The 23,797-nt window shown below is 40.5% G+C and overlaps 1 protein-coding gene across 2 annotated transcripts in view; it reads right to left on the bottom strand.

Annotated features, from left to right (window-relative positions):
* Window positions 1-14,935: 14,935 nt before the first annotated feature.
* The window catches only part of LOC135114956 (otogelin-like protein), a 33,401-nt gene continuing 24,539 nt past the window's right edge, over window positions 14,936-23,797 (bottom strand). For both annotated transcript variants that reach the window (XM_064031273.1, XM_064031274.1), the window contains 2 exons: window positions 23,102-23,197; window positions 14,936-15,280 (listed from right to left, as the gene is read on the bottom strand). In XM_064031273.1, the coding sequence (XP_063887343.1) occupies window positions 15,217-15,280; window positions 23,102-23,197 (160 nt within the window). In that variant the 3' untranslated portion in view covers window positions 14,936-15,216. The remainder of the gene's footprint in view (window positions 15,281-23,101; window positions 23,198-23,797) is intronic.

Genomic DNA, 23,797 nt, shown 5'->3' with positions numbered 1-23,797 from the left:
TTCGCCACCACAGAGGAACCTAGCGGAGGAGACAACTCTGTCAATGAGACGGAGGTGGGACACAGCTGCGGAAGACCACACCTGTGTCCCACCTCCGTCTCATTGACAGAGTTGTCTCCTCCGCTAGGTTCCTCTGTGGTGGCGAAGCAGCTTGGGATCTATATATACCACTTAAAGACTTCTATCAGGTCCCCTCTTAACCTACGTCTCTCTAAAGAATATAAATTTAACAGCTTCAACCTCGCCTCGTAAGGGATACTCCTCATCCCCTGTATCCTTTTAGTCATTCTCCTCTGTACTGATTCTAATAGACCTATATCTTTCCTTTAATGTGGGGACCAGAACTGCACCGCGTAGTCTAGATGAGGTCTGACCAGCGCCAAGTATAACTTTAATATTACTCCTGGCCTTCTACTTTTAACACTCCTAAAAATGAATCCTAGTACCCTATTTGCCTTGTTTCTGGCTTCTATGCATTGTTTCCCTAGACGGAGTTCAGAGCTAACTATAACTCCTAAATCTTTCTCGTACCCTGTACCTACCAGAGTTTGGTTGTCTAATGTGTACCTATTGTGTGGGTTTCCTCTACCTACGCTAAGCACTTTGCATTTATTGATATTAAATTGCATTTGCCATCTATCCGTCCATTCATTCATTCTATCTAAGTCTGCCTGCAAGGCGATGGCATCCGATTCTGACCTAATTAATCTACCTATCTTTGTGTCATCCGCAAATTTACTAACATCACTACTAATTCCACTATCCAAGTCATTGATATACATTAGAAATAACAATGGCCCTAATACTGATCCCTGTGGCACCCCACTAATTACATGACCCCACTCGGATTTCGAGCCGTTTATTACCACTCTCTGTCGCTTGTCACTAAGCCATGACCCACCTTCCCATCTATCCCGTGTGCCCTAACCTTTCTCAGGAGCCTTTGATGGGGTACCTTGTCAAATGCTTTACTAAAGTCCAGATATAAGATATCATAACTATCACCATTATCTACTGCCTCGTACTGTAAAAACTTAACAAGTTTGTCACGCAAGACTTCCCCTTCGTGAAGCCATGCTGTGACTGATTTATCAAGTTATGTTTGTCTAAATGTTCCCTAATGTTCCTCGCTATTATTGACTCTAACAGTTTACCTACAACTGAAGTTAAGCTGACAGGTCTATAATTAGACGATAAAGTTTTATCTCCTTTCTTAAAGATGGGTACTACATTAGCCTGCCTCCACATTACTGGTACCTCACCCGACTCCAGTGATTTCCTAAAGACAGAAACTAACGGCTCACTAATAATCTCTTTACATTCCTTAAGTACTCTGGGGTATATTTCATCATTGCCTCCCTTGTTGCTTAAAGATTATACACATCAATATATGACATTCCCGTCAATTCACAAAGCACTAAAACCATTTTACTCCTTCACAGATCCCTGGAATATTTTCCCCAGCTACAGGAATTTCCCCAGACGGCGTCACCGCGTCACCAAATAACAATTCCCGTATTTTACTTCCTCAAACCTCACAAGACATCACCACCATCACCATGTGTTTGTTGTTCGTTAAGACTCTTTCCCTAGAACATGGCTGGCGATTCTTTCCCAGCTGTTGGAGTTAGGTGTTGTTGTAATATTTCCTTGTCTGTGGGTGGGAGAAACAGACTGGTGGAGAGCATCTGTGTGTGACCGGCTGTTATGACCGTCTGGTAAAGGGGACCTTGTAATCCAATTTCAGCCTTGTACCCAGTCACGTGGGGCTGACTTGAGGGAGGCTAGTCCATTTGAGGCAGCTGTGGGAAGGGCTGGGATTTGTGGTCATAAAAAAAAAATATATATATATATATATATATATATATATATATATATATATATATATATATATATATATATATATATATATATATATATATATATATATATATATATATATATATATATATATATATATATATATATATATATATATATATATATATATATATATATATATATATATATATATATATAGTTATGACCAAACCCAGCCCATATTACAGCTGCCACTAATTCAGGTCAGCTTTCCCTAGGCTACCATCCTTGTACCCTAGTGCTGGGCAAATAACAATGCGAATCCAGGCAATTCGCTGGTCGCAAACAGCTATAGCCTTGTCCACGTCCTCACTATAATCCTGAAAGAGATCCTTGAATCTCTTATAGCCACAAACCAAGTTCCTCTTACAGCTGCTGCTCACTCAGGTCAGCTTCCTTTAGACTACTCTGTGTAGTCTAATGCAAAACCTCCTATAACAAAAGACGTGAGCCCAGATGAATCGTTGTGACTGCATACAGCAAATGCCTCTAGGTCTCCACACTGTCTCATCCTTAAAGAAAAATACAACACAAAACTTATCACACTTGCTGAAAAAAGACTCGCAAGTACACTTCCTAGGGAGAGACACACAGAAGTACCACATGACTAGGTGAGAGGCCTTAATAATCTATGAGCAAATCGGCCACAAAAGCGTCCACCCACTGCTCAGTAAGATATTATGGCACTCCGCTTCGAGTTCAACCAATCTTCAATGTTCAGACGACAGACTCTGTTCCCCCTAACAGTGACAAGTTTGAGGAAATGGAAGACACTCAAGCACGAAGCAGACACAGCAAAAGACAGTCTTTGGCTGCAGAGACAAACAAAAACATTTAATGGGGGGAGGAGGGCAGTCACATTTCAAAATAAGGAAGACACTAGACTATGAAAAAAAAACAAAAAAAAAACTGCATGAATACTAGACAAAGGAGGGGACGCCAACCCTCTCCAAGATGAACACCAATACAAGCAACCCAGTGAGTTGGCTTCCAGAGCACCTATAACACTCGTGAGACGGCGAGAGAGCAATGCCCGACTACACTTAGGGGCCAATGTGAGTTGTATGGCTAGTAGGGGCCAATGTGAGGTATATGGCTAGTACACCTCACTCTTGGCTTCCTCTTTTACCAAGTCTTACCTCGGAAAGACTTAATAACTGAATAAAAGGACGCAACGCCGGACGAGAAAAAAAAAAAAGCGCTGGGTGGCTTGATCATGTGACAGGTGAGGAAGGGAATACTGGATGAATAGGGAACCTTGAGGCTTAGGGATGTGTCCCACACTCCTTCACTCTCGCCTCTAAGGTGCTCTACATAACTATATATATATATATATATATATATATATATATATATATATATATATATATATATATATATATATATATATATATATATATATATATATATATATATATATATATATATATATATATATATATATATATATATATATATATATATATATATATATATATATATATATATATATATAATGTGTGTGTGTGTGTGTGTAACTTTTTACAAGGGCCTTACCCATCCATATTTGGAGTATGCTTCACATGTCTGGGAGGTTTCCACTCATACCGCTTTTCTAGGCAGGGTGGAATCAAAAGTTTTTCGTCGCATCAATTCCTCTCCTCTAACTGACTGTCTTCAGACTCTTTTTCGTCGCCGCAATGTTGCATCTCTAGCTATCTTTTATCGCTATTTTCATGCCAACTGCTCTTCTGATATTGCTAACTGCATACCTCCCCGCCTCCCGCGCCCTCGCTGCACAAGACTTTCTTCTTTCTCTCACCCCTATTCTGTCCACCTCTCTAATGTAAGAGTTAACCAGTATTCTCAATCATTCATCCCTTTCTCTGGTAAACTGATAAACTGCTGAACACCTGGCCCTCTTAGAGTGGTCCACCTTTGCACGTGTTACTGCAAATTCCTTGAGTACCTCACCCAAATGCTTCCCTCCCCTCCCTCCTCTCTCTCTCTCTCTCTCTCTCTCTCTCTCTCTCTCTCTCTCTCTCTCTCTCTCTCTCTCTCTCTCTCTCTCTCCCCTCCCCATACATACATGAGCTGAGAAAGTTTCGAGCTGGCTTTTGTATAACTTCTTCAACTAGAAGAAGTTATAGAACGCCGGCTCGACACTTTCTTGGCTTAGCAACCATCAACCCAAGAAGAAAACACTTTTTTTTTTTTTTTATGCAAGAAGGCCACTGGCCAAGGGCAGCAGCAATAAAAAAAAAAAAAAAAAAAAAAAAATATATATATATATATATATATATATATATATATATATATATATATATATATATATATATATATATATATATATATATATATATATATATATATATATATATACATATAAAAGCCCACTTAATACCAGGTTCTACAGAGAATTCCAGATAGAAAAGTCAAATAATAGAAGATAAGTGTCTTTAAACCTCTCTCGAAAGAGTTCAATTCAAAGAAGGGAGGAAATATAGAAGCCGGCAGGGAGTTCCAGTGGAGAGAAAAACTAGCGTAGACGACTCAGAACGCCTAACTTCATGGAAGATGTTTTAGCTAGAGATGAGATGTGAAGTTTCCAGTTTAAATTATAAGTAAAGGATAGACCGAGGATGTTCAGTATAGAAGACGGGGACAGTTGAGTATCACTGAAGAAGAGGGGATGGTTGTCTTGAAGGCTGTGTCGATTGATGGATAGAAAAATTGAGTTTTTGAAGCATTGAACAATACTACGCTTGCACTGCCCCAATCATAAATTTTGGGGAGATCAGAAGTCAGGCGTTCTGTGGTTTCCTTGCGTGAACTGTTTATTTCCTGAAGGGATAGACGTCTACGAAAAGACGTGGAAAAGTGCAGGGTAGGAGTGGATAGGAAAAGAAGTTTAGTTTAGAACATCATTGATGAATAATAAGAAGAGAGTGGGTGACAGGACAGAACCCTGAGGAACATCACTGTTAATAGATTTAGGAGAACAGTGACTGTCTAATACAGGAGCAATAGAACGGTCAGAAAGGAAACTTAAGATGAAGTTACAGAAAGGATAGAAGCCATAGGGGGGTAGTTTGGAAATCAAAGCTTTGTGCCAGAATCTATCAAAAGCTTTTCATATGTCTAAGGCAACATCAAAAGTTTCACCAAAATCCCTAAAAGAGGATGACCAAGACTCAGTGAGGAAAGTCAAAAGATCACCAGTAGAGCGGCCTTGACAAAAACCCATACTGGCGATCAGATAAAAGGTTGTGAAGGGTGCCCGGACAACTGAACCAGTGACAACTGAACCAGTGACAATTGGACCAGTGACAATTGGACCAGTGGACAACTGAGCCAGTGGACAACTGAACCAGTGGACAACTGAACCAGTGGACAACTGAACCAGTGAACCACTGAACCAGTGACAACTGAACCAGTGGACAACTAAACCAGTGACAACTGAACCAGTGACAATTGAACCAGTGACAACTGAACCAGTGACAACTGAACCAGTGACAATTGAACCAGTGTCAAAAAATGTTATCTGTTTGCTACGGCATAGGTTAGGTTAGGTTAGGTTAGGTTAGGTTAGGTTAGGTTAGGTTAGGTTAGGTTAGGTTAGGTTAGGTTAGGTTAGGTTAGGTTAGGTTAGCCACTAAAATTAAGATGTATAGAGCTGAAGTAGATAAGCTCCTGTATTTGCGAGCAGTAGCTAATATGCAGGTCGTGTAAATAGGGGACACTGTAGTGCACTATATGTGATTATATCAGTTGGTTTATATTTTTACTACATGAATGATTCTAAAAACTACTGAACCATAGTATCGCCACTAGTTCATGATGCATTGGTAAATCTTTCTTAATGAATGAATTTTAATATGCTTTTGTTACCATTTTTTTCTGGTTTCATTGTCACTTGTCGACTGGTGCAGTTTTTACTGGTTCAATTGCCCACTGGTTCAGTCGACCACAGGTTCAGTTGTCACTGGTTCAATTGCCCACTGGTTCAGTCGTCCACTGGTTCAGTCGTCCACAGGTTCAGTTGTCACTGGTTCAATTGTCCACTGGTTCAGTCGTCCACTTGTTCAGTTGTCACTGGTTCAGTTGTCACTGGTTCAGTTGTCACTGGTTCAGTTGTCCTAGAACCCGGTTCTAGGACAACTGAACCAGTGACAACTGAACCAGTGACAACTGAACCAGTGACAACTGAACAAGTGGACGACTGAACCAGTGGACAATTGAACCAGTGACAACTGAACCTGTGGACGACTGAACCAGTGGACGACTGAACCAGTGGGCAATTGAACCAGTGACAACTGAACCTGTGGTCGACTGAACCAGTGGGCAATTGAACCAGTAAAAACTGCACCAGTCGACAAGTGACAATGAAACCAGAAAAAAATGGTAACAAAAGCATATTAAAATTCATTCATTAAGAAAGATTTACCAATGCATCATGAACTAGTGGCGATACTATGGTTCAGTAGTTTTTAGAATCATTCATGTAGTAAAAATATAAACCAACTGATATAATCACATATAGTGCACTACAGTGTCCCCTATTTACACGACCTGCATATTAGCTACTGCTCGCAAATACAGGAGCTTATCTACTTCAGCTCTATACATCTTAATTTTAGTGGCTAACCTAACCTAACCTAACCTAACCTAACCTAACCTAACCTAACCTAACCTAACCTAACCTAACCTAACCTAACCTAACCTAACCTAACCTATGCCGTAGCAAACAGATAACATTTTTTGACACTGGTTCAATTGTCACTGGTTCAGTTGTCACTGGTTCAGTTGTCACTGGTTCAATTGTCACTGGTTCAGTTGTCACTGGTTTAGTTGTCCACTGGTTCAGTTGTCACTGGTTCAGTGGTTCACTGGTTCAGTTGTCCACTGGTTCAGTTGTCCACTGGTTCAGTTGTCCACTGGCTCAGTTGTCCACTGGTCCAATTGTCACTGGTCCAATTGTCACTGGTTCAGTTGTCACTGGTTCAGTTGTCCGGGCACCGGAGGGACCCCATCAGGTCCATAAGCCTTCCGAGGGTTTTGGCAGCGAGGGCATGGGAAACATCACTGCTGATTTTAGTGGGTAGCATGAAGTAGTCAGAGGGTAGAGGAGAAGCCATGAATTATCTAAGGTAAAATTTTTAGCAGAGGTTTGAGCTAAGAGTTCGGCTTTAGAAATAGATGAGATGGCAGTGGTGCCATCAGTTTGAAATAAAGGAGAGAAAGATGAAGGAGCAAAGTTATTGGAGATGTTTCTGGCTAGGTGCCAGAAATCACGAGGGGAGTTAGATCTTGAAAGATTTTGACTCTTAATGAAGATCAGACACTTGTTTAGGTCATGCTGATACAGGTTGGTCCGATTGGACAAAGCCTGTGTTAATTTGTAGTGTACAGTAAATGAATGGGCCAGGCTTGACTACTTTTATATTTTTTATGTATGTACATATATACACCTTATTTATCAATATGATAAAGAACTAAATTTTTTTTATGTTAAATGTGTAAAAAAAAAAAAAAGCTGTTTTTTTTTGTGTGTGTGTGGGGGGGGGATTAATGCCAATCCTGCTGACTGGCGACTGTCGCGTGAATGAAGCAGTTTCGCTCCTCCTGGGCTCCTTGCCCATAATCCACACATATCTAAATCCCAACCTATTTATAATAATAACTAATACTTAGTTTGTATCTTAATTACCCCTTAATGTAACTTCACAATTTATATACAAATCACACCACAAACCAAAAGTACTTTGATGAATGCGGGATACAAGTGGAAATTTCCACACAGATGTTATGGTTGCGAAGAAGGTAAAGAAAACAAGTAATTTCTTTGAGGTGTACTAATGGTTTTCTTAGCAGGTGCTGAGTGTGTAGAGATGGTGCAGTGACATGTAGCTACCTTTAGCTGCTGTGATGGTCAGTTATAGATTTAATTATAATAATAATAATAATAATAATAATAATAATAATAATAATAATAATAATAATAATAATAATGATAATAATATTAATAATAATAATAATGATGATAAAAGGTTTATTATTAAGGCAGTTCACAAACTGAAAATGTACAGAGGGGGTGGGGAAATACTTAACATAAATCCTAAAGCTAAGTCTAATCTAGAAGCAAAATACTATTGATTGATGGCTCACACAATGGCGGGAAGCGCCATCACCATGTAGAGATGATGATTCAGGTGAGGAGTGCGGACGTACAAGCGTTAGTCTGTTAAGTCTTAAGAATAATGCAGGATTTCAGCAACGACTTTGGATCCGTGACTCTCTTGTGGGTGACTTACTCACGAATCTAGCTAATTACTCCTCATCTTCATTATTCTCACCATCATCATCCTCTTTTCTCATCGTAGGTGCTTCCAAGGTCCCTGCGAAGGTAAATATGAATTAGCAGTAACTTTAATTTACGAATCACTGCCATCATGTAACCTTTAACACTTGCTTCATTACGCGTAGTTGTTTTGAAACTCATAAAGACAAAGAGCTTTGTTGTATAATTTAGAGAGGTAGATGGAATGTGGTGAATATGAGACAAAGGGTGATTCCAGATATCTTTATTTCTCTAACGTTTCGACCATCGGTCTTCTTCAGAGACTAAACTTATTGTTTTGAAGGAAACCGTTTCTAGAAACGCTAGAGAAATACAGATCTCCGGAGTCACCCTGTGTCTCATATTCACCATATTCCATCTCAAAGAGCTTTATTACGTTTTTTTTTTCTTCTATAATGTGAAATTCGTCAAAAGAAGAATCTTACAACATTTCTATTTTTTTTTTATTTAGCTTGTTTTTATTTATAGTTTATAGGATTTTAATGAGTCTGGCTGTGACTTACCTCCTTATGTTGTGAAGCACAAAGAGAAAAGTTCAGTCAGGTCACAGCTGGGTTACTGGTACGTTCACAGCATCCCTCCCCTGATCCTGTGCTTGAGACCTCGCAGAGTAATTATCATTTCGGTAGATTTCTACTGTCTCCTCCCGTTGTGTGTCGAATGAATATAACTTTCTGAGTGTGACGTTGTGGAATACATTACTCAGTGTGACGTGGGCGTATCAAGTTCTTGAGTGTTGACGTGAGAGAGTCGATTGCAAGGAATGACGTGAGACTTGATAGCCCAAGATAACGTGGCAGTGTCGCTTCCTGAAGATGTTACTGAAGAGCCAGTTCCTGATTGTGACGTGTGAGACTGTATGCCTAAGGGTGACATGGGATGATCGGTTCCTGAGTGTGACGTGGGAGAGTCAAGTGCAAAATTGCGCGTGAGTGTACTTCGATTACTTGGAGTCATTTATGTGGATTATTTTGTTTTGAAATATGATCTCTTATTTCTATTCTTTTCGTCTTGTTCTTCTTGTTCTTGTAGTCGATCTTTCTTTCTTCTTTTGCTTTTTCCTTTCCTTCTCTTTTCTTTTTCTTTTCTTCTTTTCTTAATTTTTCTTCTTTTCTTTTTTCTTTTTCTTTTCTTTTCTCTTTTCTTTTTCTTTTTTTCTTTTCTTCTTTTTCTTTTTCTTTATCTTTCTTTCTTTCCTCCTCTTCTTCTTCTTCTTCTTCTTAATAATAATAATAATAAAAATACTACTACTACTACTACTACTACTACCACTACTACTACTACTAATTATTATTATTATTATTGTTATTATTATTATTATTATTATTATTATTATTATTATTATTATTATTATTATGATTATTATTATTATTATTATTATTATTATTACTATTATTGTCGGTATCATTTTACTACCACTACTACTACTACTACTACCACTACTATTACTACTTCTACCCTATCTGGGAAAGAGACCAAAAATGTCCCCAGGTCGTATCTGCCTTTAATGTATTGACCCAAAGGGTCTTGACATCTCCCTCAACTTCTGGAACATTAGCTTTCATTCTGTGGAACGTCAGCTTTTCTCCACTAAACCTCACCATTTTTTCCCAGCTGAAACACAGATGTCTCAGACTATTTACAAAAATCTCTTCCGTGTTCCCTACTACTCTCTCTACCATCATTTTGATTCTAGAGCTTGATGTTGCATGTACGTGTTCAGCGACTTGCTCTCTTGGCCAGTCTTGAATCACTTTAAAACTAAATTAATCTCTTATGTGTATATTTCACTTATCTTCTAAATATGCTAAATTCTTTAGCCCAGTGGTTCTCAACCGAGGAGGAGGGGGAGGGGAGGCGAGGAAAGGACGGGAAGGGAAAAAAATCACGGAAAATCACGGACTCACTGGCTATTAATACAAAAGAAGATGCAGCTGTTATGCCCTCCTGGATATCCTTCCTCCCTTGTGGGAGGAGAAGGAAGAAGAGCAGGAGAAGGAGGAGAAAGAGAAGGAAGAGGAGAAGGAAGATGAGAAGGAAGAAGAGGAGAAGCAAGATAATGAGGAAAAGGAAGAAGAAGAAGAAGAAGAAGAAGAAGAAGAAGAAGAAGAAGAAGAAGAAGAGAGAGAGAGAGAGAGAGAGAGAGAGAGAGAGAGAGAGAGAGAGAGAGAGAGAGAGAGAGAGAGACGGAGGGGGGGAAGTGAGGGGGGAACAGGGCCGGAGCGTGGGAACGCACAGGGAGCCTCATGGTGGGTCCTTCAAAAGGGATAGTCTGTGTGTGTGTGTGTGTGTGTGAGGGGGGGAGGATAATGCGATGTTATGAGCTTAGAGTTAAAAGGTAAAGGGCACACGTGTAACGAGGCGCTGTGTGATGGAGTCGAGTCGTTGTGTTCTTGTTGAAGGCGTGGGACTTGCTGGGAGGCTCCACCTAGTATTTGTGGTATTGTAAGAAAGCGTAGTTGACAGAGGAAGGGAGAGGACGTACGTGCAATCACTGGAGGTTTCAAAATTGTTTCGGTGTGAGGTAGATATATGAAGGGAGAGGATTTACTTCCTGGGTAATTGTAAGCGTCTCACAGACACATAAACCCAGCTACTCCCTGTGTATCTGCCCTCACCGTCACCCCCCCACCCTTCCCGGTGTGTTGGGGGAGTGGAAGGAGTCGTGGCTTTGTTAATTTAGTGATCTTAAGGTAGATGGAAGGACCTTGGCAGGTTTGATAAGTCAATATTTTTATACTTTGCTATTAAGAAGGGTGGCTGTCCAAGTCTTTGTCTTTATCCGTTCACCTTAATAAAGATTTTATTTGCTCCAAGAAACCACACAGTCTTTTTAAAGATCAACTCCACAAAGTCCTTTTAAAGACTATCCTCAGCCCTAGTCACCCATCTCAACCCTAGTCGGTTATTTTTTTTAAACTGCTAGGCTAGGAGGGGTGCCTACTGGCACCCCTCTGCCTACTAGGTTATTCTCTCAACATACCCCCCCAAACACACACATCGTTAAATCATAACAATTACTGGAAACACAACTGAAAAAGTCACATCCAAATTATTTCACAACCAAAGAAAATGGAAAAATTTCTCGTGAGGAAAACCACCAAGGCAACTGATGCATCACTAGCTGCAAAAAAGCCCAATCTTCGGAAGTACGATGAAACGTACCTGCAGTTTGGGTTTACAGTCACGGCTGATCAGAGACCTGTGTGTAGTGTGTGCCGAGATGCTGGCAAACGACATCATGAAGCCATGTAAACTTAAAAGGCACCTCGAAACAAAGATAAACCCGCTGACTACTTTAAGCGAAAGCTTGAAGGTCTCCCTTAGCAGCAGTCAACCATTACAATTCACAGTACTGTCTCTAAGCAGAGTCTGGAGGCATCTTATGCAGTGGCCAAAAGAATCGCTAAACTGGGTAAACCAAATATAATAGGCGAGACTCTCATTTCACCGGCTACGCAGGACATGTGCAGAATAATGATAGGAGAGAGTACAGCAGCCAAACTCGGTAAAGTACCACTGTCCAATGTTACAGTCGCTAGAAGAATTTCAGACATATCTAATGATATCAGAGAGCATCTGATACAGTTAAAAAAAGTCCTTACTACGCGCTGCAACTGGACGAATCCACGCAGGATTCTCATAAGTGACTGCATTCAAAACTAAATACCGTAATCGTGCGCAAATCGAGGATGATTTGAGGCTCTGTTTATATAACACTTTCCCAAGAATTGAAGATCTTTGCAAGGCAAGGCAGGTTCAAGTCTCACATTAACATCGCTTACCTGCAAGCTTCTATAAAAAAAATGCAGATGATATGCGTACAGTTACTACTACTACTACTACTACTACTACTACTAATGATAATAATGATAATAATAATACGAGTAATAATAATGATATTAATAATAATAATAATAATAATAATAATAATAATAATAATAATAATAAAATAATAATAATAATAACAATGATAATGTTATTATAATGTGGGCTAATAGAATAATAGCCTAGCCAAGGGCTATCTATCTATCTATCTATCTATCTATCTATCTATCTATCTATCTGTCTGATTTTTATCTATCTACCTATGTTGCATAGTTGAGGAGGGGATTGAGTGCAGGAAGGATGGGGCCCCAACTGCATTGAACCAGCTTTGGGGGACCCACCTTGCAAAAGGTTTGAGAATCCCTGATCTAAGTTAACAATAGTTTGAATCCCGGAGTCCTTATCTGTGCTGTGGTTGAGTGGAAGTTCGTTCAGTTCCTGCATACAGGTCGGGGTCTAGGTGTAGGGTGGCCACTGATGGCCACGTGGACTCGCCAGTAATGTGAAGACGCAGCGGGAGGAAAGGTAACAGTGTGGTGGAGGTCCGCAGGTACACCCTGGTGGTTTTCCTCACGGTCTTTAGTAGCCTCGTGGTGTCCTCGTGGTCACTCGATGGTCCCTTCCTTCTTCCTGGCTACACCTGGCTTCACCTCGACAACACCTACAGGAAATGTTTTGGCGTCACCTCTGCTGCTAGCTGCTCCCCCTTAGGGTGGTGTCAACACATGGTGGCCACTAACTCACCATTCCTGCCTGAACTTGGTGTCTGGAGTGTGGTTCTTGTATAACAGGAGGACACGTCTTCTCGCACTGGGTGTCAAACCAGAGAGAACAAAGATGGTGACGTGGGTTGTGAGGCACGGTGTGGTCATTATTCCGCGCCCGCCTGGTGGCTGCTTGATTGGCCACGATTCTCATCTGCACTATTTAGACACTTGGAAATCCTATTCTCCTATTCATCCTATTCTCTACTTCTATATCCAATGCCTAACTAATATCCTCTTCTGCCTGAGTTTGGCGTTAATATTGCACAATATTGTCGCTTTAGTGAGTTACCTGGGCATTCTGAGTGAGTGGCTTCTAGCGCGCGCTTAAAAAAAAAAAAAAAAAAAAAGTGAGTGGGGAGCCTGTAAGATTTTCAGGAAGAACTAGTATAATCACCCTTGGAAGTATAAAAACAGCGATACCGTAAAATAAAGGCTATGTTTATAAAATCATTATGGATTTATCATCTATATGATGTATTAATGATAACTAAGAGGGATGAGGGGAAGTGGGTAAATTTGGGAAGGGAAAGAGGACGGGTGGTTGGGAGCGGTTTTACAGTAATGTAAGGAACGCGGGTAAGAACTATCGCACATCAGGCATCACAACTCTTCTCTATCCTCATTCCTTTGCTACACTGTCTCGATATTTCTTTCTTTCTATTTCCTATTCTTTCTTGCCTTCTATTCGCCCATCATAACAATATATATATATATATATATATATATATATATATATATATATATATATATATATATATATATATATATATATATATATATATATATATATATATATGTGTGTGTGTGTGTGTGTGTGTGTGTGTGTGTGTGTGTGTGTGTGTGTGTTGTTACAGTAGCGAAATTATTGTGTTCTTTATATTGAGTTCCAGCATTTTTCATTGTCTATTCTTTGTGTATCCTTAATAGTGGGGTTGTGTGAGTTATATGGGGAGGGTGAATATGATCTAGTGCTGTAATCCTTTAGCGTGTATCATATCTTAATCGTAAGTTTCTCGTATCCTACTTAGCTATAATCTTTTAAAAATTTTTCATATTTCCCGTAGAAGCAGTGAGCTGAAATTGAAACCCATGAGAGATTGGAAGTCATAGTTCTGTATGAAAGAATGACATTCCAGCCAGCCCCTAGAGTATCAGTGGAATGATTTATTGAAGTTAAAATGGTTTTGGGAGTGGGACCGCCGTGTCAGGGCCACATGCTTCCATGGGGGATGATGCGTAGACTCACCCGCTACCGCTTCATCTACGTTTCATCCCTTTTTTTTGTAAGAGCTGGTCATTCGAGTAACTGTCATTATAAATTATATGAGTAATTGAGAGAGGACCGGGTATTAGTTATATACCTTAGAGTTTAGTGTCTTGCTCGAGCCACTTTTTTTTTTTTTTTTTTTTGTCCGGTGTTGTTTGTTTGGGCAGACTGGCAATCTGCTGGAAGCTGTTTTATGTTCTAAGTCGAATTGACTCTTGTCTCGTATTCTTTAGTTAAATACCAGTGGCCTTTTTTGTTGTTATTGTCTGTGTGTCATGTTGTGCAGAGAACATGAATTCTGTGTACATGCTGTGTAGTGTTTTGGTAATCTCATTTCCCTCCTGATGCGCCAAATTTGTAGGAGGTAACATCAGTCTTCTGGGAGATCTGAGATGAGCTGAACACGAACCGAAGCACGGTAATATTCTGAGGAGAGTGGGAGGACCTGTCGTTTGAGGGGCGGTTTTGTCTTCAGGACATTACGTATTGTGTGGCGTCCATAGCTACTGCTGTGCTTCCCAGATGTGATTATCAAGTCCTCTTCAGCAATGGGGAATAAATTTTTTTGAAGTTATTATCCTCTGCACTATTGGCAGGGGTGGAAACCTAGAGGCTTTAGCTATTTTACGGCCTTTGAATGGCTTGGACTTGTATGTAATTGCCCCTCACTAAGCTACAGGGTGTAGTCCAGGGAAGCTGACCCGAGAGTAGTGGCAAGTGATGGCTCTGTTTGTAGTGACCCACGAAGGGGGTCTTTGAAGGGTCAAAACTCTCTCTCTCTCTCTCTCTCTCTCTCTCTCTCTCTCTCTCTCTCTCTCTCTCTCTCTCTCTCTCTCTCTCTCTGTGACAAAATATAGGTTGTATTCTTACAAGTTGTATGTTTGTTGATATTTTTATTGCAGCAAATTTTTATCATTCATAAATCAAGAGTTACGTTGTAGATATATTATGCATAGTAGTTCAAAGGTGACAACAGTTTGCACTCTTCTATCTACTCATCCAGTGAAAGACTCTAGCTTTAATGGACATAATAGTTTACTCGACTTAGTAAAGGACACAAAAGAATTAGCATTTTATACGTCATAATTATTTTCTTCTTTCAGTGAAAATCAGGACAGGGTGATCAGGTGGAAGTGGATAAAAGTGGATGAAGATTATGTCCAGACCACTTCGGGTTGTCGAAGTTGTGCTTTGGCTGCATTCTCTTTCTCACTTCTCCTGCAGAGAGAGAGAGAGAGAGAGAGAGAGAGAGAGAGAGAGAGAGAGAGAGAGAGAGAGAGAGAGAGAGAGAGAGAGAGAGAGAGAGAGAGAGAGAGAGAGAGAGAGAGAGAGAGAGAGAGAGAGAGAGAGGGAGAGAGAGAGGGAAAGTGCATTGTGGTTATATTCCTCTTGGTGAGTTATGAGGGAGAAATGAGGCCTCTACAAAGGCTACATTTCAAACATTTGCAGTATTTTCTGTGGATAATTATTATTTTTTTTTATTAATTAATGAGTCACATTTCTGAATCCTAAATCCTAAAAAGCAAATTCTTATCATTGTCATCATTATCAGAATCAGCTTCATCAAAAATTTCCATCAACACCATGATCACAGTTGTCAAAGATTGTTATTACTACTACTGATCTGAATTACTATGTCTGTGTATAAATGAACAGCATATGTCTCCAATGGATTTGCTGCTCTTACAGCTCCAGCAGCTGTTACTACTACTACTACTACTACTACTACTACTACTACTACTACTACTACTACTGCTACTACTACTACTACTTTTTTTTTTTTTAATGTAGGAGTGAAACTGGCCAAGGGCAACAAAAATCCAATAAAAAAAAAAGCCCACTGAAATACCAGTCCCATAAAAGGGTCAAAGCAGTGATTGAAAAATAATGAACAATGCAGTTAGCAAGATCAGAAGAGCAGTTAGCATGAAAATAGCGGTAGAAGACAGCTAGATATGCAACATTGCGGCGGTGAGAGAGAGGCTGAAGACAGTCAGTTAGAGGAGAGGAGTTGATGAGACGAAAAGCTTTTGATTCATAAGAACATAAGAACATAAGAAATAAGGGAAGCTGCAAGAAGCGACCAGGCTTACACGTGGCAGTCCCTGTATGAAACACACCTACCTATTTCCATCTGTTATCCCCATCCATAAACTTGTCTAATCTTCTCTTAAAGCTCTCTAGTGTCCTAGCACTAACTACATGATTACTGAGTCCGTTCCACTCGTCTACCACTCTATTTGAGAACCAATTTTTCCCTATCTCCTTCCTAAACCTAAATTTTTCAAGCTTGAACCCGTTATTTCTTGTTCTACCCTGGTTGCTGATCCTAAGAATTTTGCTTACATCTCCCTTGTTATAACCCTTATACCACTTAAAGACTTCTATCAGGTCCCCTCTTAACCTACGTCTCTCTAAAGAATGTAAATTCAACAGCTTCAACCTCGCCTTGTAAGGAATACTCCTCATCCCCTGTATCCTTTTAGTCATTCTCCTCTGTACTGATTCTAATAGACCTATATCTTTCCTGTAATGTGGGGACCAGAACTGCACCGCGTAGTCTAGATGAGGTCTGACCAGCGCCAAGTATAACTTTAATATTACTCCCGGCCTTCTACTTTTAACACTCCTAAAAATAAATCCTAGTACCCTATTTGCCTTGTTTCTGGCTTCTATGCATTGCTTCCCTAGACGGAGTTCAGAGCTAACTATAACTCCTAAATCTTTCTCGTACCCTGTACCTACCAGAGTTTGGCTGTCTAATGTGTACCTATTGTGTGGGTTTCCTCTACCTACGCTAAGCACTTTGCATTTATTGATATTAAATTGCATTTGCCATCTATCCGTCCATTCATTCATTCTATCTAAGTCTGCCTGCAAGGCGATGGCATCCGATTCTGACCTAATTAATCTACCTATCTTTGTGTCATCCGCAAATTTACTAACATCACTACTAATTCCACTATCCAAGTCATTGATATACATTAGAAATAACAATGGCCCTAATACTGATCCCTGTGGCACCCCACTAATTACATGACCCCACTCGGATTTCGAGCCGTTTATTACCACTCTCTGTCGCCTGTCACTAAGCCATGACTCTATCCAGCCTAACACCTTCCCATCTATCCCGTGTGCCCTAACCTTTCTCAGGAGCCTTTGATGGGGTACCTTGTCAAATGCTTTACTAAAGTCCAGATATAAGATATCATAACTATCACCATTATCTACTGCCTCGTACACCCTACTGTAAAAACTTAACAAGTTTGTCAGGCAAGACTTCCCCTTCGTGAAGCCATGCTGTGATTGATTTATCAAGTTATGTTTGTCTAAATGTTCCCTAATGTTCCTCGCTATTATTGACTAACATTTTACCTACAACTGAAGTTAAGCTGACAGGTCTATAATTAGACGCTAAAGTTTTATCTCCTTTCTTAAAGATGGGTACTACATTAGCCTGCCTCCACATTACTGGTACCTCACCCGACTCCAGTGATTTCCTAAAGACAGAAACTAACGGCTCCATAATAATCTCTTTACATTCCTTAAGTACTCTGGGATATATTTCATCAGGTCCTGGTGACTTGAACTTTTTTAGCCTATCTATCTCCTGTTCCACTATCTCCCTAGTTATGGAAATATCTGTCAGCTTCTCATTCTCATCTGCTCTAAACACCTGTTCACTATCTGGCATATCCTGCATGTTTTCCTGGGTGAGGACAGTTAAAAAATAATCATTCAGAAGTTTACTAATCTCCTCCCCAGAACTAACCAGCTCCCCATCTGCTGCCTTTAATGGACCTACAGTATCCTTATTCTTCGTCCTGTATACCTGATAAAATCCCTTGGGGTCCGTCTTCGCCTGGCTGGCTACCTTTGATTCATAATTGTCCTTAGCTTTCCTCGTTAACTTCCTGACTGTTCTAACTAATTCATTATATTGTGTCCTTAAAACTTCCTCACCTGCCCTTAATCTCCTATATATACTTCTCTTACGCCCTATATAATGCTTCAACCTAGCAGTCATCCATTTAGGGTCATTTTTTTGTGATCTTATTGTTCTATACGGGATATTTGCTAACTGACCTGTATGAACTTTATCTACGAAATATTTATACAATTTATCTACATTTACTTCACCTAGTCCCCTCATCTCATCTCCTACCATCCTCTCCACTCCCTCATCTACTCGCCTCGACCTCACCTCTCTCATTTCCGCATGACCTGACATTCCAACATACTCACACCTAGCTCCCCCCTTCCTCTTTCCTCCTCCCTTCCGGACACATCTCCCCTCCTCTTGTCCTACACCCTCACGCCTCACCTCACCTCTCTCATCCTGCCTTATCTCTCTGAACTCCGCCCCTGACCTGACCTCACCGTGCATCCTTTGCCAGTCCACTCCTTGGAGGTACCTTTTTAATTCTTCAAAATCTGCTCTCCTAAAGTCAGGTATTTTACTAGTGTTGTTGTTTCTAACTGTTTCTTCCCATTCTAAATTGTACCTAATTTCCTTATGGTCACTGTTACCTAGCTGTCCTCCAACCTCTACCTGCGTGACTGCTTCCTCCCTGCTAGTAAGAATTAAATCTAGAATATTATTCCCCCTTGTGGGTTCTACGACTACCTGTTTTAAAAAATTATCCTGAATTACCTTAAGAAATTCCTCTGCTTCCTTGTTACCCACCATCAGACTCCAGTCGATATTCCTAAAATTAAAATCTCCTACCACACATACCTGACTGTACCTGCCTGCTCTATTTAATTCCTGCCACAGTGAGGTGTTAATTTCCTCTGTACTGGTCGGTGGTCTGTAAACTACCCCTAGTACTACTGACTGCGATCCTTCCTTAATATCTACCCATATCGACTCTGCTTTGTTATCTGTTTTAATTCTACTGTTGATACAACACTGTAATGTGTCCCTAACGTAGAGCGCGACGCCTCCTCCTCTCCTGTTTTCCCTATCTTTATAGAACATTGTATACCCATCTATCTTAACCTCTGGATTAAATACTTTTCCTGACATATCTAACCAAGTTTCAGTTAAAGCAATGATATCAAATTTCTCAACGCTCGCTATTCCTCTAAGCAAGTCTATTTTATTCAGAATACTTCTACAGTTTGTGTAGTAAACACTTAAGCTATTTCTCATCATCCCTGAGCTAGCTACCTTTCTAGATTTAACTATTTTGCCCCTCACCTTCTCACTACCCCTTCTTCCCTCCCGACTAACGAAAAAAGTGCTGGAGTGCACCCTGGATTCCACCCTGTCTAGAAGAGCAGTATGAGTGGAATCCCCCCAGACATGTGAAGCATACTCCATACATGGACGGATAAGGCCCTTGTACAGAGTTAGCAGCTGGGGGGTAAGAAAAACTGGCGGAGACGTCTCAGAACGTCTAACTTCATAGAAGCTGTTTTAGCTAGAGATGAGATGTGAAGTTTCCAGTTCAGATTATAAGTAAAGGACAGACCTAGGATGTTCAGTGTAGAAGAGAGGGACAGTTGAGTGTCATTGAAGAAGAGGGGATAGTTGTCTGGAAGGTTGTGTCGAGTTGATAGATGGAGGAATTGAGTTTTTGAGGCATTGAACAATACCAAGTCAAGCGTTCTGTGGCTTCCCTGCGTGAAATGTTTACCTCCTGAAGGGTTGGACGTCTATGAAAAGACGTGGAAAAGTGTAGGGTGGTATCATCAGCGTAGGAGGGGATAGGACAAGAAGTTTGGTTTAGAAGATCATTAATGAATAATAAGAAGAGAGTGGGTGACAGGACAGAACCCTGAGGAACACCACTGTTAATAGATTTAGGAGAAGAACAGTGACCGTCTACCACAGCAGCAATAGAACGGTCAGAAAGGAAACTTGAGATGAAGTTACAGAGAGAAGGATAGAAACCGTAGGAGGGTAGTTTGGAAATCAAAGCTTTGTGCCAGACTCTATCAAAGGCTTTTGATATGTCCAAGGCAACAGCAAAAGTTTCACCAAAATCTCTAAAAGAGGATGACCAAGACTCAGTAAGGAAAGCCAGAAGATCACCAGTAGAGCGGCCTTGACGGAACCCATACTGCCGATCAGATAGAAGGTTGTGAAGTGATAGATATTTAAGAATCTTCCTGTTGAGGATAGATTCAAAAACTTTAGATAGGCAGGAAATTAAAGCAATAGGACGGTAGTTTGAGGGATTAGAACGGTCACCCTTTTTAGGAACAGGTTGAATGTAGGCAAACTTTCAGCAAGAAGGAAAGGTAGATATTGACAGACAGAGCTGAAAGAGTTTAATTAGGCAAGGTGCAAGCACGGAGGCACAGTTTCGGAGAACAATAGGAGGGACCCCATCAGGACCATAAGCCTTCCGAGGGTTTAGGCCAGCGAGGGCATGGAAAACATCATTGCGAAGAATTTTAATACGTGGCATGAAGTAGTCAGAGGATGGAGGAGAGGGAGGAACAAGCCCAGAATCGTCCAAGCTAGAGTTTTTAGCAAAGGTTTGAGCGAAGAGTTCAGCTTTAGAAATAGATGTGATAGCAGTGGTGCCATCTGGTTGAAATAGAGGAGGGAAAGAAGAAGAAGCAAAGTTATTGGAGATATTTTTTGGCTAGATGCCAGAAATCACGAGGGAAGTTAGATCTTGAAAGGTTTTGACATTTTTTGTTAATGAAGGAGTTTTTGGCTAGTCGGAGAACAGACTTGGCATGGTTCCGGGCAGAAATATAAAGTGCATGAGATTCTGGTGATGGAAGGCTTAAGTACCTTTTGTGGGCCACCTCTCTATCATGTATAGCACGAGAACAAGTTGTGTTAAACCAAGGTTTAGAAGGTTTAGGACGAGAAAAAGAGTGAGGAATGTACGCCTCCATGCCAGACACTATCACCTGTTATGCGCTCAGCACACAAAGACGGGTCTCTGACACGGAAGCAGTAGTCATTCCAAGGAAAATCAGCAAAATACCTCCTCAGGTCCCCCCAACTAGCAGAGGCAAAACGCCAGAGGCACCTTCGCTTAGGGGTATCCTGAGGAGGGATTGGAGCGATAGGACAAGATAAAGATATGAGATTGTGATTAGAGGAGCCCAACGGAGAAGAAAGGGTGACAGCATAAGCAGAAGGATTAGAGGTCAGGAAAAGGTCAAGAATGTTGGGCGTATCTCCAAGACGGTCAGGAATACGAGTAGGGTGTTGCACCAATTGCTCTAGGTCATGGAGGATAGCAAAGTTGTTGGCTAGTTCACCAGGATGGTCAGTGAAGGGAGAGGAAAGCCAAAGCTGGTGGTAAAGATTGAAGTCTCCAAGAATGGAGATCTCTGCAAAAGGGAAGAGGGTCAGAATGTGCTCCACTTTGGAAGTTAAGTAGTCGAAGAATTTCTTATAGTCAGAGGAGTTAGGTGAGAGGTATACAACACAGATAAATTTAGTATGAGAGTGACTCTGTAGTCGTAGCCAGATGGTGGAAAACTCGGAAGATTCAAGAGTGTGGGCACGAGAGCAGGTTAAGTCATTGCGCACATAAACGCAGCATCCAGCTTTGGATCGAAAATGAGGATAGAGAAAGTAGGAGGGAACAGAAAAGGGGCTACTATCAGTTGCCTCAGACACTTGAGTTTCAGTGAGGAAAAGAAGATGAGGTTTAGAAGAGGAGAGGCGGTGTTCTACAGATTGAAAATTAGATCTTAGACCGCGAATGTTGCAGAAGTTAATGAAGAAAAAGTTGAGGGGGGTGTTAAGACACTTAGGGTTATCAACAGAAAGGCAGTCCGACCTGGGGACATTTATGGTCCCCTCCCCAGATGGGGAGTCCGAGGCTGGTGTCGGAGTCGCCATGATGATTTTAAAATTTTTTGAGTGAAGGGTGTGTGTGTTATTAGGTGCTTGTAGTTTTGTGTGGAGGAAGAGAGTTGTCTTTAGAGGGCAGGCTGTGACTGCCCCCTTGTGTTGTGAGACACAAAGGGAAACGTTCAGTGAGGTCACAGCTGGATTTAATAAGTTCACAGCACCCCCTGAACAGTGCTTTAGACCTCACTGGGAGTAATTATCGTTTCGGCAGGTGTCTACTGCCTCCTCCTCCTCCTCTACTACTACTACTACTACTACTACTACTACTACTACTACTACTACTACTACTACTACTACTACTACTACTACTACAACTACTACTACTTTTTTTCATGTAGGAGGGACACTGGGCAAAAAAAAAAAAAAAAAAAAAAAAACACTGAGATGCCAGTCCCAGAAAAGGGTCCAAAACGGCAGTCAAAAATTGAATGATAAGTGTCTTGAAACATCCCTCTTGAAGGAATTCAAGTCATAAGAAAGTGGAAATACAGAAGCAGGCAGGGAGTTCCAGAGTTTACCAGAGAAAGGAATGAATGATTGAGAATAATGGTTAACTCTTGCATTAGAGAGGTGAACAGAATAGGGATGAGAGAAAGAAGAAAGCCTTGTGCAGTGAGGCCGTTGGAGGAGTAGTTTCACTTCATCCTTTTCGCAACAACAACAGCATCCACACCCTTTGTTCATTCTACAAGATGAGTCGAAATATAAAACAGAACAATAAATATAAAGCAGGATGACAAAGAAAAAATCTTGAATGACTTTTAAGTGTGATTCACAAGACCATTGCGTTGCCTTCTTCGGTCACCTCGTGTTCAAGTGTTCTAAGGAAACTTTTTTCATCACTGAACGGAAGATGTCCCCACGCATCCTTCTCTACAGTGAATGCAAGTTTAGTCGTTTAAGCCTAGTTTTATAAGGTGATCCTTTCATTCCATTAATCATCTTAGTCTTTCTTTTCTCTACTGCTTCTAAGGAATCTAATCTATGTCTTTCCTATAATACTGTGCAAAACCGCACTGCATAGCCCCTGATTGGGTAACTAAAGCTAAATATAACTTGAACATAGTCTCTGCACTTCTAATTGTTACATTCCTCATGGTAAACCCTAATATCTTTTGCCTTTGTTCCTTACTAACAATTATTAATACATAGTATTATAAAGAACACTTGAATGACTTGTAGTACGTAATGTAGGCTTGACTTACCGATTAAGATCGGCAGAATCACGGGGAAAAGGGAACGGAGTTTTCACTTCATCCTTTTCGCAACAACAACAGCAGCACCCACACCCCTTGTTTATTCTGCAAGGTGAGGCGAAATATTAAAACAAATGACAGGATGACAATGAAAGAATCTTTAATGGCTTTTAGATGTGATACACAAGGTTGTTATGTTGCCTTGTTCGGTCATCTTTTCCCAACAACAACAACAGCATCCACACCCGTTGTTTATTCTACAAGGTTTGTTGAAATATAAAACAACAAATATAAAGCAGGATGTTTCCGTGTTCTAACAAAAGGCAAATAACAGAAGGTGTTCTAACAAAAGGTAAATATAACTTGAGGATAGTCTCTGCACTTTTGATTCTTACACACCTCATGTGTCAAATCGTCAAAATCACGGGGAGGAGGGACTGTAGGTTTCACTTCATCCTTATCGCAAAAACAACAACAACATCCACACCCTTTGTTTATTTTACAAGGTTAGTTGAAATATAAAATAAATCAACAAATATGAAGCAGAATGAAAAAGAAAGAACCTTGAATGACTTTTAAGTGTGATGCACAAGACCATTGTGTTGCCTTGTTATGTCATCTCGTGTTCCCGTGCTCTAGGAAACTTTTTTCACCACTGAACGGAAGATGTCCCTACGCTTCCTTCTCTCCAGTGAATGAATGAAG

This window comes from Scylla paramamosain, chromosome 28 (genome assembly GCF_035594125.1).
Source record: "Scylla paramamosain isolate STU-SP2022 chromosome 28, ASM3559412v1, whole genome shotgun sequence".
NCBI lineage: Eukaryota > Metazoa > Arthropoda > Malacostraca > Decapoda > Portunidae > Scylla > Scylla paramamosain.
This window is presented reverse-complemented; position numbering and strand designations above follow the sequence as displayed.